The sequence below is a fragment of the Exophiala xenobiotica genome, assembly GCF_000835505.1.
Source record: "Exophiala xenobiotica strain CBS 118157 unplaced genomic scaffold supercont1.3, whole genome shotgun sequence".
NCBI classification, from domain to species: Eukaryota; Fungi; Ascomycota; class Eurotiomycetes; order Chaetothyriales; family Herpotrichiellaceae; genus Exophiala; species Exophiala xenobiotica.
Window position 1 is genome coordinate 934131 of NW_013562492.1, and position 17321 is coordinate 951451.

Sequence of the window (17321 nt, forward strand, 5' to 3'; positions counted from 1 at the left end):
GCTGTGCGTGACCTTTATCTGCCATTGTGGTGGGTGGGCACGGATATGCACGGCTTCCATTGTTTTGGCGAATCCGTGCATCAGCGGACCATCTGCGTGGTCAAGCCCTTTAACCTCCAGTCTCCTCAAAATCCGCCAACCGTGTCTTGCCGGATGTGCTGCTCTCTCTGTCTTAATAACTAACACTACCCTGGAGAGCTTCACGACCCTCTTCGCGTTCACTCAGTGTACTGTTTCCCGAAAGGATGGATGCGGCCGGCCTTAGCAACAATGACTCATCGGTCTTGTCAGCACTGTTTGACCCCGAGTCGTCCCTTTCAAGCACTGTCCAAGTCGACAACAGTCTACCCCAGGGTTCGGATTCTGCGAAGATACAAGGACTCCAAGAACGCGAACGGGATGCTTTACGATTGCTCAATCATGAGACGCCAGCTGCATGCGACATTAAATCTGCAATATCAGACTTGACATCCATAATCGAAGACGACCAATCTTACGCATCTGCATGGAACAACCGAGCCCAAGCACGCCGAATGCTAATCAAGGATGAAAATCTTCCAACGATGCCAGATGCCGTGGCCCAGATTTTCCAGGACATTACGCAAGCCATCTCGCTAGCAACACCCAAACAATTACACGGGTCTATTTCCCACCTGGATGCTAGAGTTCTCGCATCGGCTCATACGCACCGAGGATACCTCCTCCTCTTTGCAAGTAAATCGGAGGACAATCGCAATATGCTGAGTGCGCTTCCGGGCCTCAAGCCCCTGTCGCTTGCGGATCTGGAACAAGCAGCAAGCCGAGAGCTGGGGATTGGTGGTCGATATGGCAATGAGACGGCAAGGCAACTGGCAGTTAAGACGAATCCTTATGCGAAACTGTGCGGCTCAATCGTGAGGGAAGCATTGACAAAAGAGATCTCGGACTACTACCATCCGCAAATCACAATAGCCCGATGATTTCTCCCTTCATTGAATAGTAGAGTTGTCACACTCAAGCTCGGATTTGGGGGATTTCTTCATTGTTTTCGTGTGCCGTCATGTGGTTGAGGTATGTGACAGCGAAAGGTGCGGCTATCTCGGGGATTTGGTCAACCTGCATCAGCCTGGTGAGCCAAGTCCGCCCCTGCTGACCCGGAAGAACAGTGCATTCCGTCATGCGTGAGGAAAAAGGGATCCGGGTCCGGGCCCATCTGAAGTGCTTTGTTAGATGTCATCACGGGGGCGGCTCAACTTATCCATACTATTGCCTATTCCTGATTCCTGGCCAGTGCTGCCACACAGGCTTCTGCTACTCGTCGATTAGCTATCCTTATTGCTGCTTATTGGTTTCATGCTAATTGTACATTACTACTCAATGCAACCTCTTTGGCACAGGCATCGCTACGGGCATTATGTATCATAAACATCATTACGTTTCAAACCACCAATTTCCGTTCTGAACTCGGATCCATGTGCCCAGAACGATACTTACAAGTTACTGCTACCATGGTTCAGTCGCCCCTTTCCCAAATCCACTGGTGGCTCTAACCAAATGCCCTCTAAGGAGAAGATAATTCCCTCGCTCGCAGAGATAAGCGGTCAAACCTCCATGTAGCGGTCAATGAACCTTGGTCTGTTGAATTTTTGTCCCGAAATGGAAGAGGGCGAGTTGGCACAAGTGAGCAAACTAGGACTTGAAGCTCGGAACTGCCATTGCTTCTCATTTCGTTCCAGCTTGAACTTGTTTGGCCCGAGGTAAATGTCATCTTCTCCAGGCCTTGGCTCAATATCCGGGGTCTGGGGTTTCCTCCTGTTCAGACTCTCCACAGAATGGTTTGGCCTCACTCGGAGAATTTCTGCCATGCCGAACTCGAAGCCTCGGATCTCATGTGTTGGCCCTGACTATCGAGCACGTTCGCCACGGGTCGTGGTGGTAAACATCTAAAGCGGATAATACTAGTATCTGCTTGTCTTACTACAAATGGTTCGAGATCGCAGACTCCAGACCTGTTTTTTTAATAAAAGAGTAGGATATCGACAACATTGATATATTTTCTGGCTATCTACACAAGGCTTAACATCATCTACTATTCAGGATGGCAGAAACCCAAACTAGAGCCATATCTCCCGGCCCCGAGCTCCAGCATTCGACCGCACGGCAGTTCCGTTGGTACAATGTGCTTATGGTTCTGCTGATGTCTCTGGGCTCGATCGAATATGGGTATAATGCATCTATCATTTCTACAACATTGGCACAGCCCTCCTTCATCTCCTATTTTCAACTGGACAAACGAAGCGATGCAACGCAATTGATCGCGACCACCAATGGCCTCTACTACGCAGGCGGGTTCTTGGCAGTCTGGACCGTGTCCTGGATGTCCGATCGCTGGGGCCGCAAATTCGCTTTTGTTGTGTCCGCTTTTGTCAATCTGGTGTCGGCAGCTGGGCTTACTGGTAGCACACACATTGCGACATTCATCGTCTTCCGGTCTATCGCAGGTGCAGGCGCCTTCATGATCGTCACCGCCATTCCCATCTGGATGAACGAGGTCGTTCCACCAAAGGTCCGCGGCATTTTTGTGGATTGCCATAACGTCGGCTTTCTTGTTGGCTATAACCTGGCGACAATTCTCGGCTATGCATTCTATCACCTGCCCCCAACCAATAACTGGGGGTGGAGAGGACCGATGATATTCCAGGCACTATGGGTTGTCATCTTGTTGCCCTGCATCCGGTGGATGCCAGAGTCCCCCAGGTGGCTGATGACTCAAGACCGCACCGAGCAAGCCGAACGCGTATTGGCCAGACTCCATAACCCGGAAGAGGCCTGCGTGGAGGCCATACAGATTCGGCAATCAATCAGTGCTGAGCGTCACCTGGTCAGCTCGTGGTGGTCGATGGTTTCCAAACCAAGCTACCGTAAGCGTACTATTTTGGCATCGGGCATGGCTCTCTCGATCCATACCTCTGGCATTCTCGTTGTCAACAACTATGGCCCAACGATATATGCATCCTTGGGCTTCAACACCAACAAACAACTGCTCTTCCAGCTTGGATGGTGTTTCGTCGCATTGGGAACAGGATTCATGTCGTTCTTCCTCATTGACCGATTCCCACGGCCTAAGCTACTGGCATTCGGTGTCGGCGGCTGCGCATGCTGCCTCACCATCGTGTGTGGCCTAATTGGACGATATGCATCAAAAGAGGCCTTGCAAAACCCCAACCAGCCAGCTCTGCATGCCGTCATCGCAATGATCTACCTCCTTAATTGTTTCTACCAATTGGGCCTCGACGGCGTGCAGTTTGCGTACTTGGGCGAAATCTTTCCCACACATTTGCGAGCAAAAGGGATGGTCGTGGGCGTAGCTACGATCTGTGCTATAAATATTCTCTGGCTGCAACTGGCTCCGATGGCCTTCAAGTCCATCGGGTACAAGTTCTACATGGTGTTCTTCATTCCGGGTTACATTGTGAGTATCTCTTTCTTCCGAAGACGCCTCGGCTGCTAATGATCTCGCAGTGCACGGCAATTCTCTGGTTTCTCTATCCCGATACCTTAGGTATACCTTTGGAGGATATTGCCAGGATTTTCGGTGACCACGGGGAGCAATATGGCAATCATGACTCGTATGAAGTCGAAACCAAGGAAAGGGTTGAGATGGTCGAAGACCAAAAAGCTTGCTCTGACAAGGCGGAAGCCAAAGTGTGAATATACTGTCCCACGGCTATGCCTAAGCTGGCCCCCTAGCACAGTCGATATGCTTCGGAAGACTCCTCAATACGCATCCCTCCATCGTAACTAACACATGAAAGAAGGCAGATGGTCTCATTTACCCTAAATATGTGCTCTTATCCCTTTTTCTAGACTGAACGATTGTCGCAGAGTGGTAGCTACGAAGCAGCTAGTTGGAGCCTATCTAATTACGCCTGATTCACGAGCCTGCAAGAAGAGCGATAATATTGGGATGCTAAATTAAACCAAGCTTGAACGAACAGAAGATTCTAGCTGGAACGACTTGACATTATTCCAGGCCGGTGAAGATGTGGCAGCCAGCCTAAGCACAATCTGATCCGTAGTATGGAGTACTTGATCGCCTAATCTAGTAGAATAGCCTGTCCACGCTGCAAAATTCGTGATTGGGCACTGTCGATCTCATTGCATACTAGTAGTCTATCGATCCTGTGTCTTCTCAAAGACCTTGGTGCCAGACAATTCCCGATCACCGAAAAATGTTCGAATGTCATCAATCAGCAGGTCGGGTGCATCGAGAGTAGCAAAGTGTCCTCCTCGGGTATGCACGGTGCGGTACTTCACGTTTCCTAATCTTTGGGCCCATTTTAAGGGAGTTCTGTACCAGAGATCGTAGGGAAACTCGGAAATGGCAACAGGTTGATTTACATAGGGAAGCTCGTTAATGCCTTGTGGGGAAATAGCGCCGTCCTATAAATTCGGTGAGTATCAGTATCAATAGTTGGGCATTACAGGAGGGTGGAATTTGTCATAAACATAACTGATGGTGTGTAAGGAGGAAGTATCGGGGAGATGAGGGATGTATTTGAATCGCATTTCCCGAGGCCGCGGTGACTCACATGGGCACCATTCTTGTACAGCGAGAAGGCTCCGTAAGGCCCGTTGATCCAGTGCATCATGGTCCAAGTGATGATTCGCTCCTCCGTCCAAAGCGAGGGGTCGTCAACACCAGGCCGAACACTATCGTAAATCCACATAGCGAGTCCGATGGGACTATCCGTTAATCCAATTGCTAGGCGTAGCGGCCTGGTCTGTTGAAGCTGGGCGTATCCCCACCTGGTCCCGACGAACTTCTGGTATAGATTGACGAGGTAGTTTTCATCCTCGGACGCTCGACCTTGCGCGTGTAAGTCGAGGTCGCTTTGTCGTGGCGGACAGACCCAGAAGTTCGAGAGTCCTGAGACAATATTGTCGGGGAAATCGACAGCGGCATAGCGATTGATAAGATCACCAGCATCGCCGCCCTGAAAAACGTACTTGTCGTACCCAAGCTTTAACATAAGCGCCCGAAAAGTGGCGCCAGCTTGACGATATCCAAAACCTGGCCTCCGAGGAGAAGGGCTGAAGCCATAACCGGGAATTGAGGGTGCGACAATGTGGAAAGCAGGAAGAGCTGGATCAGGTGGCTCTGTTAGTGGTGCGATGAGGCTTTTGACTTCTAAGAAGGATCCTGGCCACCCGTGGACAAAAAGTAGTGGAATTGCGTCAGGATGTGAGGACTTTTGGTGGATGAAATGTAGAGGGATAGGATCCGGGTATGCATGATGCGATGTCTGTGGTGTTTGAACTACTGTTGTGAAATGATTGAAACCATCATTCAGCCCAGTTTCAACAGCCCTCCAGTCATAGACATTCTCCCAGAATGCGGTAATCTTCCTGACGAAGTGTTCAGGAGGTCCATCGGCATATTCTTCCAGGTCTTTTTGATCGTCCGTGAAGCGAGTGAGAGAAACCTTGAGCTTCGTGAAGTCGATAAATTCCTGCTTCACCGAGATGTTGAAGGGCACGACTTGGTCGCAGAATGTCGCATTGAAGTTCAATTTCAAGTCCTCGTCCGTGAATGTGAGGGGCTGTTCGGATTGAGACGACATGCCGACCGAAGGCGGGTTGCAGCATGGAGAACATGCAGCCAGGAGAACATGGAAGCATAGTAGAACGGCACGCATAATAACGAACCTTGCTGGCGGATGCTGCCTGCCAACCGGTGATTGTTCACCCACTCCGGACTTTTGTGTTAGTGCGGGGGGTGGTTTAGATCCTCGGATAGATAGATATTACCGAGGGCTCACATGGCTGGCCAGCAGTTTCCATGTATCGGTTCTCAAGACCTTTCCTGGCATTGCAAGAAATTAACTCAGGTTCTGGTCGAGGTCTCATTTCTCCTTCAGCAAACCCCCAGAGCTGGAGGATATCTCACCGCTGAAATTGACATATCGAACATCTTTCAGAGTTCCGCTGCTTATACTACGTAGTTATAATGAGTTTATCGCCAATAAAAACTGACGTTGACTGAGATATCCTCCCTTACAGGCTTAAGTCAAGGAAGGCCCACGAAGGACTCCCAGCTAGAGAGGAAATTAGCTGTTTCATAGTCAAACCCGGTGTCAGGCTGTTCCGAGTAGCACAAAAGCGCCTGGAGCCCTGCCTGCGTCTCGTATGCCTGCTCAAAGGCGGACGGCGCGATTGAGTCTGTTGTTGCAGACCAGTCGTCATGTCCAAGCTGCGGACTAGGGAGAGACAGACTTAAACCTTGAGCTGAAACTGGCCCTTGAGATGATGCTGTGGTTGTAGACTGGTTTCGGTGCTGGCTTTCTCCATATTCAGAGGGTTGAGGCTGCCGATTCAGTCTTGCAGCAGCAGCTGTGAGGATGTTCGTTGCATAAGGTGCATAGGAGTGCATGTCTCTCAAAGTCATCAATATTTCGAGACACGTTTGAAGGCGACGACAACTTTGAGTTCGCATTTGCTCGTTATTCGATGTTGTGTCACAGAGAGCTGTCATTGCGCCTTGAAGCATGAATGTGATTCCTTGCGTTGGCATGAAGCAGACAATGTCAAGATTCTGAAACTCCTCCAATATAGAAAAGATCGCATTTGCTGCGTGTCGGGCTCTGCGCTGGGACATCTTCTCTGATGCAGGTAGCTCCCGTTGGACTGGTAGAGGGTATGGTCGGTGTAACGCGCACACCAGGGCATAATAAAAGAGATTCAAAATCCCGCAGTGAAGCACCAGGACGTCCTCTCCCGGGTCGAAGTGAAGTGATAGCGGCATTCGAAACCTCAAATTCTCTGGCAAGTTTTTGAGCCACTTGTCGAGACCTTCCGAGCACTCGTCCACGGCATGCAGAGTCGTGGTCAAAGGCTTAGGCACCAAAACAAGTGCGATCATATGGTTGCTCCCCAGTTTCGGCGTCACTACTGTGTATCTAGCCTTGAATACCTCGTGTATATGATGACTGACTTCCAACTGTGCTCGGAATACGTCGACAAGCCGAATTTGTTGATCAAGATTTCTTAGAAGTGCACAATTGTGCACCAGTTCGCAGATTTCATCTGAAGCAGGGCGAATATCAAAATCTTCAACAACCGGTGCCGAGATTTCACAGACTTCGACCGCAATGATAGGCCTCTGTCGAAGTCCCAAGGAGAGAGTTCGATCCCGCATATAGAGCGACCACCATATTCGTTTCCGAAGAGACCGACTCTTCGCTGGAAGATTCAACGAATCTGGTACCTCTTTGTTGAGGCCCAGCAAGAATGCGATGTTATAGGCAATAGATATCCAATGGCGTAAGTGTTTGACTTCGTCGCCCCTGTCTTGCCAACTGGTCATTAGAATTAGTGATTGGACAATGACCAGTCGGTCTGCATCGCAGTCGAAGTCGTAAAGGAGCCTAGCACGCTCGGCTAGCTCTCTTCGCAGCGCCATGCGGTTAGAATATCCAGCCTCCAGCAGGTGCTGCGTATCGACGTACGCCGACGCAGCCAACAACATCGCCTGAAAGAGCAGCAGACTCACTCTGCCCTCTTTCCCGCCGGTCGCTACTGCTTGAAGAACATGATGGAGATCAACAAGCGGGAGTTGAGGGTGAACAAATTCAATATAGCGTATTAACAGCGCCTGTAGTAGTTTTGGTGGAGGGATCTTGAAAGCTTTCTGATTCTGCAGAAAATCGGCATACATGTGTATCCGCGGCGAGCGTATCTGAGAGGCAAATGGAGGGAGTAAGGTTTGCAGGTCTCTGAAAGCGTTGTCGTCTTCATTGATATGCATCCCTCTTCCCCCACGTCCAAATAGTGGAACTTCGAGACCTTTATTGAGTAGATCGCCAGAGAAATCAGGGAAGAGGTCTTCGTTTGAATCAGGAACAGGATGGCCATCCTCAGGACTAGTCGTCGACAGCGACGGGGCACCATTGACGGTTGAAGGTCCTTGGACATCCTCGTTCGGTTGGAGGTTTGCCGCCAGAACACTTTCCATGTCCTGGACTATGCTCCAGCTGACCGACTCGGACACAGATGGGTTGTTCGGGTTTGTAGTATCTGATGTTGCCTTGGAGCGACGAACAGTGCCTCGCCGACGCCGTGGGCCCGACTCAACACAATCTAGGTCATCCAAGGTGCAATTGGTGCATCTGTCTTTCCGCAGAACAATGTCACAGCGGACTTTTCGGGTACGGCAACGCTCACATGCTTTCGAGGCTCTGTGCTTTGGGACTTTTGTAGCGGCCGCCGTTGTCATGTTGGGCGGTCTGAGACAGGACGGCGTACAGGTTATGAGCAAGCACAAGTCGCATTAGGAACCCATCTCTCTACCTCGCCCTGCAACGACAGATACTGGATGGGTTCAATCTTGAAAGCACAGGAAGAGCGGGGTAAGGTATCTGGGCAGGAGCCCAGCCGTTACGTTTTCGGCACCACTACCCCTTGCACACATAGCCTCGCAATTACCGGGGCAGCTTACTAAATAACAACCCATCGGACTGGCAACAGCGTCGATTGTGGTGGTGGCGTTCTACCATAGCTTTGCCTCGGCTCTACGATCGTGGCTTGTGGAAGTCTGCGAAAATGTTTCATCAGATTTATCATAGCGAGTGAGACCAGCATTGGTCTATTCTATGTCCCATTGTTCGTCCTCATCGTTACGAATGTAGTCCACAGCCAAATCCTCCACTCTAAACTTTGATTCACTTATGGTTAATCCATTCCCCAGAAACGCAAACATGTTCCCCGGGTCTTCACAGATGATGTCGTAGTGCTCAAATCGAGGCGTCTTCATGTACTTAAGGTGATGCAGCAGACTGCCGGGCCAGATATATATTCGACCATTAGGCTTATTATCCTGGTAGCCAGTTAGGGATCCACGTTCACCTGATAGACAACGTTGGTGACAACTGACCTTGTACCAACTCCTGCAGTTCTCTGCCCACACCGAGTTCTTCTTGTGCCATGCGTCCATGAAGAGATTCATTTGATCGGTCACTTCGACTTTAGGCATTATGGCCTTGATCCGATCTCGTTGCATTTTGCGGCATATCTGCATGATGTATTCGATCTGGACGTCGTGGCTCGGGAGAGCACACCCTTGACCCCAGTTACCACGAGGCCCATTTACGACAAAGTAGTTCGGGAACCCTGGTGAGGCCACAGACGCGTACACATTCGGCTCGTGGTCTTGCATTACCACACCATTGATACCCGTAATTGTGAAATGCGGTAAGAATTGGATGTTGAAGCCTGTCGCGCAGGCAATGATGTCTGCTTCATGCTCGACGCCGTTCTTTGTCACTATTCCAGTTCGTGTGACCTTGGTAATTTCTTCGAATATCGGCTTGACGTTTGCCTGAGTGAGAGCCTCAAGATATCCTTCACCCGGGGTCAAGCGACGGCAGCCGGGACTCCAATCAGGAATCAAATGCTTCTTTAACTCCTCATTCCCAGGCCCTATCTTTTCAGCCATTGATTTCTGCATGACTGCTTTTGCTTGAAGATTCGCTTCGCTCCCTCGGTAAAAGGCGCGGAAGCCGCCCACGACCGCCCTCTCGATCGCGCGTCGATAATCTAAATGGTAAGCTGGGTCATTCCTAAACTTGTCCTTTTCTTTCTGCGTATAGATGTGTTTACCAGCTGCCTCGGGGTCCATTGCGTTGTCGTCTGCCGCTTTATTGGATATACCCGACCCAATCTGTGGACCAATGTAGGTCTGGTTTCGCATGAACACCGTAACATCTTTCGCAGTGGCAGCCAATTTTGGGACCATCTGTATTGAGCTGGAGCCGGTGCCGATTACAGCGACTCTTTTGTTATGCCAACTGAGATCCTTGGGCCAATTTGCTGAATGTGCCACAATACCATTAAAGTCTTGCAGACCCTCAATATTTGGCCACTTCCATTTGTTGAGAATACCGGTACCGTTCACAAGTACATCACAAGAATCATAGAACGTGGAGCCGTCCTTTCGGCGCAATTGAACGGTCCACTTGTTCCCATCCCAAGTACACGCCGTCACTTCTGTGTCGAGGACAGCGTACTTTTCGACCCCGTAAGTCCGGGCAAATCGCGAGAAATACTCTTGTATTTCATCGCTATAGCTATAGTAGCCGCTCCAATCCGGGTTGGGAAACCACGGAAACGTATACGTATGTGCAGGAATATCGCAAGCACAGCCTGGGTACCGGTTCTCGTACCAAGTACCTCCAATCTGGTCGTTCTTTTCATAGCACACAAGCGCATAATCTTTCAGGAACTTCTCGGCCTTATGGGCGAACAGCATTCCCGAAGCTCCCATACCGACGTGAATGATCTTCATTGATCGAGGCGTGCATTGTGGAAAATCAGGCACCTGGTCAGGAAGAAGGTCATTTTGTTGCTCTGCGATATGTGGCATTTTGGCCGTGCCGAAAAGTCTCGTAGATTAGTGCGTACTGTATCTAATTGGTCCGCTTGTTGAGAGCCAGTTGCAAGATGTCTACATATAGGTCGTCAGTGCTGGGTTTGAGTAAGTCCTCGACCTGCCCATGTCCGGGACGACAGCTGCTGCGTACAATTAGTCAGGAGCCAGGGGGTTTGAAGCGGTATCCGAGGAGTGATCGCTCAGAACATGAGACGTTGTCAAGCTTAGAGAGCCGTGGAAAGGGTCGAGAGACCGTATCGGCTCGGAAGTTTGGAATAGACCCGAGGGATAGACGCATCACCCAGGGCATCGGTGTTCCAGGGGTTCCAGGTCATTGATCAGCCACCAAAGTTCTTGCCATGGTTACTCGCACCGCATCACAAGAACTCAGGGGTAACACAGGGGAGTGACTCAGGAAGATTCACTTGGCGGATTCCAATCCGTCCCGTAGCGGATTTACATTGATCCGACGCGGCTGTCATAGTAATCTCTATGATAGCCGGGATAGATAGAAGTACTATATAGATAAATACATACTCTCCATATTAAACCTTCACCCAGAAGCATATGAAGTATTTGTGGCTGCCGCTGCCCATGGAAGTACGCATACAATCTTTCTACCTACTTTGCAGCCTTGAGTTTAGGTGAGACGAGTATTTTGATGTGATCATCCTTGTGATTGATCAACTCTTCGAGGCCAGAGGAGATGAGGTCCTCCAAGGCAATACGCTTTGTCACCATCTGCTCATACCCATGTAACTTGTCTTCTTCAAATGAGCGTAAGTCATACGGCGACAAAATCTTAAGACGTACCGTTTCTAACCAGTTCTAACACTTCGTGAAAGTCTTTGTCATTATAGCAGCAGCAACTGACAATGTTGATCTCCTTCAGGAAGAAGGGTCTGAAGTTGACACCGAACTATAGATCAGCGTTAATTGTGGACCAGAATTCGTTTCGGTATCTCTTACCGGTCTTTCCCACTGAGCGATATTGACGTAGGTACCTTTGAACGCGAGAGCATCAAGCCCTGCATCCATCGCCACTTGTACACCGGCACAGTCAAAAACAATATCCACGCCTTTGTCATGAGTTAGCTGGCGACAAACATCTCCCACGTCCTCCGATCTGGGGTCAATAATCCTCTCGACCAGATCCTTCACAGTCAAGGATCGCTTCGCCGTGGGCTCGCTGACCAAAATTTGTTTGACTCGGCACGCTCGGAGGTTGGATATCAAAGCCATGCCGATAGGCCCAGCGCCGAGAATGAGGATGCTTTTGCCTTCTAAATTGACGCCCGCTTGCTGTGTCGCGTGATAGCCAACCACCAATGGCTCGATGAGGGCTGCAAAATCGAGACTAACATTCGCGGGAAGAGGATGGACGTGCTCAGCATTGACGGCCACAAACTCTGCCAGCCCTCCACCGCAACTACGTCCGCTATTGCCGATAAATGCAAGCTTATCGCATAAGTGGTCATAACCAGAGTTGCATGAAAGGCACTTCCGGCACGGGACATGAGGATCCACCATGACTGGTTGACCTTCCTGCAAGTTCGATCCAGGAGGAGCAGTCTTGATACGGCCACAGACTTCGTGTCCAATCGTGACGGGCATAGTTCCTCCCGTCAGGGGGTCGGGACGGTCTTGGGTGGGAATTCCCAATGGACCTGCGAGACACATTTAGTACGTGGACACTGGTTGCACACTTTATACTCAAATTATCTGATGTCAGAACCGCGTACCTGCAAGGTATTCATGTAAGTCAGTGCCACATATGCCACACCATTCCACCTCGATCAGACATTCCCCAGGGCCAGGTTCCGGCGTGGGAATACTTTCGATTCGAACGTCTCGCCGGCCATGGTATCGGGCGACCCTCATGTTGCATCAGACTACTCTCTCAGCTACCGTCTGCATCAGTTGTGGATGAGGACACGCACTTATGCTGTGGCCAAGTCTGGTTGCTCTTCCTCGTTGTCCATCAACAACCTCGGCTACCGTCGTCGGTAATAGGTGAAATGTTTTGTCCGCTCCGAAACCATGTCCCACAGTTGCAGGTAACAGGGCCTACAAGCACACAGCTAACGAGTACCTATGAGAGGGCATTTAACTGCTCGACAGCTGTTTATTTCCTTTTGCACATCTACTACAAGTGCTGAACAAGACCTCCGAATATACCGTAGTTTTGGAAGCACGGTCAGATTTCCGTGCTAGATATAAACGGAGCTGCCAACAGAATTTCAAGTTTTCATCTGCTATTGCCTCGGCTCTCTAGTACCTACATGGTTCTACAGTCGAGGAACTCTTGAAGCAGAACCAGATGTCGACTTCTCCAGCTTTTCAAGGCTCTCACTTATTACGAATTACTAGAATGTTTTCTGTCAAGGCTTAGCCAGAAACACAGATAGCATCGTTGTGCTGACAGCTCTGTCCATAGATCGCTCGGCTGCAACACGGCCCAAAGAGCCCAGGTACTATTCAGGCCCTGATAATTCCTCGGACTTGTACAGCTAGTCTTGTCCAATGGAGTATAGTAAGCATTCATGCTTGATTTTGGCTTGAAAACGTTCAATGCATCAAATAAACACACGAATATGGGACTTGGAGCGTCTGTCTGGTCCAGAAGAAGCTGCTCGAATTACACGCCAGCTAGAAGCTGGGAGTGTCTGGGTCAACGTCCATCAGGAAGGAGACCCAATGGCATCATTTGGCGGTCACAAGGAAAGTGGTATAGGTTATGAATGGGGACATGGAGGACTGAAATCGTACTGCAATGCTCAGAGCCTGTTTTTGAAAACACCACACCGACAATCGATGGCGTAAGTTTCAACACCACGCCTGTGTAACCGCTTGCTGATGACTTTACTTTAGCAAATCTTAATCTACTGCTGATATCTTCCGTGAGAGTCATTTCCGCCCTAAGGAGGTAAGGGTCTGGAGGAAATGGAGCGCCCCATTCGGATGACCTTCTACGTGCTTCGCATAGAATACAATGTCCATTCTCAGATCAATTTGGTCGACCGATGTGATCTCTGAAGATAGAGATTGGCAATCCTGATCCTTCACTGCTGGATATGGTTTCGATGGCAATGTTGCCTGAGGCTTTCAGACAAAGGTTTTCGTCATCATTTGCCGCCATCGAGGCTCGTCTTCGAATTGTCCTAGTCTGATCAAAAGCACCGGCGTAACCATCAAGCTCCTTTTATGCCTGTTCAGACACTTGTATGCTGTGGGGCGAGGAGGAGTGGGTACGGGCAAGATTTTAGAAGACAAGGCTTACACCGAGTTCCCCGCTTCCTTGGAGTAGATCAGGGCCTCCCAGAAATCCATTATGTTGCGCTTGACTCGCGAATCACAGGATAATTAGGAAGCCAAACCGGCAGATAGGTGGCATTGAACAATGGAGGAGCATCATCATTCGCTCCAATTCCTTCTGGGCATCAGCCGTCGCGCATTGGTGGTTGCCTGAATTGGCGTTCATCTTACGCTTTTCCGCAGACAGTGTCCATTGGCCAGCTATTCGTATTCCTCGAGGTATATTCTGTGTTGGGAGGCCTTATGGTGAGATCCATAGTTGTTGATGCCGCGCCAACACGGCTCTAAGATGTCTCTTTCCAGGCGCTCGGGATCGAGCATTGACATACATCGGGTTAGGTAGCTACGACGGGGATTCGAGATATTTATATGCGGTATCTCAACAGTAAGTCGAAAGTTCTCTGGCTCAAATTCGGGCCCCTTCCACGTTGGTGCCGACGGTGGTAACATGACGGTGACGGTCGCTGTCATCGGTGCAGGTCCTACGGGACTCATGGCCCTGAAGAATCTTAAAGAAGACGGCTTTGAAGTCACCGGGTTTGAAAAGCGCGGCTATGTGGGAGGTCTTTGGAAGCAATCACACGATTCGTCGCTCTCGGTCACAGAGAACACCATCTTCAACAGCAGTCGATTTCGCTCCGCCATCTCAGACTACCCCATGCCAGAGCACTACGATGACTTCCCAACGGCCAAGCAGATCCACGAGTACATGGAGAGCTACTGCGACCATTTCGGCCTACGAGCGCACATCAAGCTGAATGCCGAGATCAAGACATTCAAGAGGCAGGAGGGCCAATGGGCTCTAACTTTCGAGCAGAATGGCACGACGGCGACACAGTACTTCGACAAGGTCATGGTCTGCACAGGCTCCTTCGTGAGTCCCAGATCGCCCAGGTTGGCCGGCATCGGATACTTCCAGGGCACGACGCTGCACTCTGTGAACTTCCCTGATCCATCATGTTTCCAGGACCAGAATGTCCTCTTAGTCGGGCTCCACGCCACCGCCCAAGACTTGACAGTCGAGCTATCCTCTCACGCAAAGAAAGTGTACATAGCGCATAGGAATGGGCTCGTAATGGTGCATACATTGCTCCCTATACCAATGACCGACCTCTGATACTGATATATCTAGGTGCCACGCTTCACGCAGGACGGGCGCTCGATGGACCAAGCGCAAAGCCTGGCATTCTTCTTCGTCCAACTTTTCGTAAGTCTCGGCCCCCTAGAAGAAAGAGCTTACCATTCCAACACGAATATCTTACGCATTTTATTCCTGCCGACCTATGGAGTCGCTTTCTGACCGTTCGCAGATGGAAACCTGGTTCCCGACACTCTGGATCTGGATCCTGGACAAGATCCTCGCAAGCATGACAAACACTGCCTTCCCCTCCCAGCCGAAGGAATGGAACTTCGCGCCCTTCCCGTCCACTGCGACGACCACTCCACTCGTCGCCGATGCCATCTACCCGCACTTGCAATCCGGCTTCGCCACTCCCGTCGCCGCTGTGCAGGAGATCTCGGGCCCCAAATCCGTACGCCTCGCCGACGGCCGACTCCTTGAGGACATCGACGCAATCATATACTGCACAGGCTATGACTTCTGCGCGCCCTGCGCTCCGGCCGAATACGACCCAGTCCCTGTCACGGGCCAGCCACCGCACTTGTACAGAAACATCTTCCCTCTGCACGACGACCCGGCAATCCGCAACTCGCTGGCTTTCCTGGGCCTCGCGGGCGTCCCGTTCCCGGGCTTTCTTCTCTTCGAGCTACCCGGCATGGCGGTGTCGCAGATCTGGCGTGGGAAATCGCACTTGCCGCCCCTCAAGGAGATGAAGCAATGGCGCCGCGAGCACCTTGCGTGGCGCGCGGATGTCCTTGCAAAGCACAAGACCACTGGGAATTGGTACTCGGTCTTCGTACGCATGCCGGACTACGTGGCCTGGTTGGACGAGACGGCCGGGACAGGATTGTTCGCCAATTTCGGCTTTTCCAGCATCGAGGCCTGGCGCTTCTGGTGCCGCGATCGGAAGTTTTATAACCTGTGCAAGAACGGTGTCTTTTCGCCTGCCATATGGAGGTTGTTTGATATGGGGAAGAGGAAAGCCTGGCCTGTCGCCAAAGACCAGATCATCAGGGATAATCAATTGGCGGAGACGAGGCAGAAGGAGAGAGTGAAGGCACAGAAAGCGGAGGATGGTAGGAAGACCAAATGATCGAGGGCGGTGTCGTCTGTTCTCCAGTTATACTTTGGAAGCGTTGGGCGTCCCTGTTACGGTTGAACATGATAATCGGGCTGTACCGACTATAACTGTTTCTGGACATTACCGTTTCCAATCTCTCCTGAGGACCAGAAGCACAGATATGAGCCTTTGGGTGTGGAGTGGCCCTCGAATGGTGAGGCTAGAATCTTTGATCGAACAAGATACGTGCATAGACCTGCACTCCATATACCAATGTCAGCAGCAAACCCCAGCAGGATAATAACATAGTTCTGCATAAAATCGTCATTGCTCGTGAAGCCTCTCGTCAACCACACAAAGGAAAGGTTCTCAATTCCTCAGAGCTCTTAATCTGTCGCCCAAGCCTTCCTCGAGTTTCGCTCTTTCTGCGGTCTCTGCTTGCTGGAGCTCGTGCTCTGGTACTTTCTGCTGCATTTCTTGGGAAATTTCAACGCCTGCCTCGTCGGCAACCCGGCTCATCAAGGCTTCAACTTCTCCTTGGCCTTCGACACCGACCTGCTGATTTTCTACGCCGCTGGCCACGCCCTCGTAGTATCCAGAAACGACATCAAGATCCTCGAATTGCGCTTCGAATTTCTCCATGACGGCACCTATCTTTTCCAGATCCATGCTCTTCAACGCTATGTCCATCCCCTTGACCGTCTGGGCCATCGAGCTTGTCACAGTTCGCATGGTTATGGCCGTCTGGACTCGTGCGGCGACTGCATCGAGACGAGCAGCGAGAGTAAGAAGCTGGATGCGTTGCTGGGAATTTCGCACCGAATTTGTGGCATATAGGCGGGCGATTTGAGGTTGAGGTGGGTTCTGGGTTAGGGCTTTCTTGAGTTTGGCTTGTTCGGCGCGCGAATCGCGGTCGGCTTTGGCGGCTTGTCGATTCAATTGCTTGGAGGTGAACTGCGAAAGAGAGTAATGTCAGTAGTGACTTTCGTGACTCCCCGGAACAAGTGCCATTGGATCTGGCTGCGGCGGGCGCCCAGTCGGGACGCTCTGCACCACGTCTTCATCCGTTCCGGAAGATCAGACAAAGGAAATACCTTCAGATTAAATAGTGCCTTCTCGAGGCCCGACATTCTGAGACAGCCGCTATCGAGTCGGCTCAAACAGATGTCGACTGTAAGTGGATTTGGTGTGGTTGGGGGGAGCGAGTGCTGGTGAATGACAGTCGCGCTCTCTCTTCTACCACTGAAAATTTGGATTCGAGATAATGATGGCACTAGAGTGCTTGCTTATGGGATTCGATTTTGGCGTATGTTCTTCTGGGTCTGATGAGTCGCTTCTCTCAGATAAGTAGTATCGTGAAGCCTACGGCGGTTGGAGGTTGCGATGACGATGAGCGCAGGCACTCACGGCACTGCACTGCG

The 17321-nt window shown here is 50.8% G+C and overlaps 8 protein-coding genes across 8 annotated transcripts; 3 read left to right on the forward strand and 5 right to left on the reverse strand.

Annotated features, from left to right (window-relative positions):
- Positions 1-148: 148 nt before the first annotated feature.
- PV05_04547 (uncharacterized protein) lies at positions 149-1464 on the forward strand. Its single transcript, XM_013460958.1, has one exon. It carries the CDS (start codon positions 246-248, stop codon positions 957-959), a length of 714 nt encoding a protein of 237 aa, XP_013316412.1. The 5' UTR covers positions 149-245; the 3' UTR covers positions 960-1464.
- Positions 1465-2077: 613 nt separating this feature from the next.
- Positions 2078-3690, forward strand: PV05_04548 (uncharacterized protein; the record flags this gene model as incomplete). The annotated part of the gene is made up of 2 exons (XM_013460959.1): positions 2078-3451; positions 3502-3690. The coding sequence occupies 2 exons, from the start codon at positions 2078-2080 to the stop codon at positions 3688-3690; spliced, it is 1563 nt and encodes a 520-aa protein (XP_013316413.1).
- Positions 3691-4152: 462 nt separating this feature from the next.
- Positions 4153-5603, reverse strand: PV05_04549 (uncharacterized protein; the record flags this gene model as incomplete). Its single annotated transcript, XM_013460960.1, has 2 exons — positions 4153-4422; positions 4572-5603. 2 exons carry the CDS (start codon positions 5601-5603, stop codon positions 4153-4155), a joined length of 1302 nt encoding a protein of 433 aa, XP_013316414.1.
- Positions 5604-6049: 446 nt separating this feature from the next.
- On the reverse strand, positions 6050-8254 carry PV05_04550 (uncharacterized protein; the record flags this gene model as incomplete). The annotated part of the gene is made up of 1 exon (XM_013460961.1): positions 6050-8254. One exon carries the CDS (start codon positions 8252-8254, stop codon positions 6050-6052), a length of 2205 nt encoding a protein of 734 aa, XP_013316415.1.
- A 369-nt stretch (positions 8255-8623) lies between these two features.
- Positions 8624-10399, reverse strand: PV05_04551 (uncharacterized protein; the record flags this gene model as incomplete). The annotated part of the gene is made up of 2 exons (XM_013460962.1): positions 8624-8854; positions 8912-10399. 2 exons carry the CDS (start codon positions 10397-10399, stop codon positions 8624-8626), a joined length of 1719 nt encoding a protein of 572 aa, XP_013316416.1.
- Positions 10400-11026: 627 nt separating this feature from the next.
- Positions 11027-12286, reverse strand: PV05_04552 (chlorophyll synthesis pathway protein BchC; the record flags this gene model as incomplete). The annotated part of the gene is made up of 4 exons (XM_013460963.1): positions 11027-11172; positions 11219-11324; positions 11375-12072; positions 12148-12286. The coding sequence occupies 4 exons, from the start codon at positions 12284-12286 to the stop codon at positions 11027-11029; spliced, it is 1089 nt and encodes a 362-aa protein (XP_013316417.1).
- A 1496-nt stretch (positions 12287-13782) lies between these two features.
- PV05_04553 (uncharacterized protein) lies at positions 13783-16192 on the forward strand. Its single transcript, XM_013460964.1, has 4 exons — positions 13783-13966; positions 14024-14798; positions 14853-14927; positions 15031-16192. Exons 2-4 carry the CDS (start codon positions 14169-14171, stop codon positions 15931-15933), a joined length of 1608 nt encoding a protein of 535 aa, XP_013316418.1. The 5' UTR covers positions 13783-13966; positions 14024-14168; the 3' UTR covers positions 15934-16192.
- PV05_04554 (uncharacterized protein) lies at positions 15777-17261 on the reverse strand. The gene is made up of 2 exons (XM_013460965.1): positions 16995-17261; positions 15777-16854 (listed from the first exon to the last, which is right to left on the reverse strand). Exons 1-2 carry the CDS (start codon positions 17028-17030, stop codon positions 16270-16272), a joined length of 621 nt encoding a protein of 206 aa, XP_013316419.1. The 5' UTR covers positions 17031-17261; the 3' UTR covers positions 15777-16269.
- Positions 17262-17321: the final 60 nt, after the last annotated feature.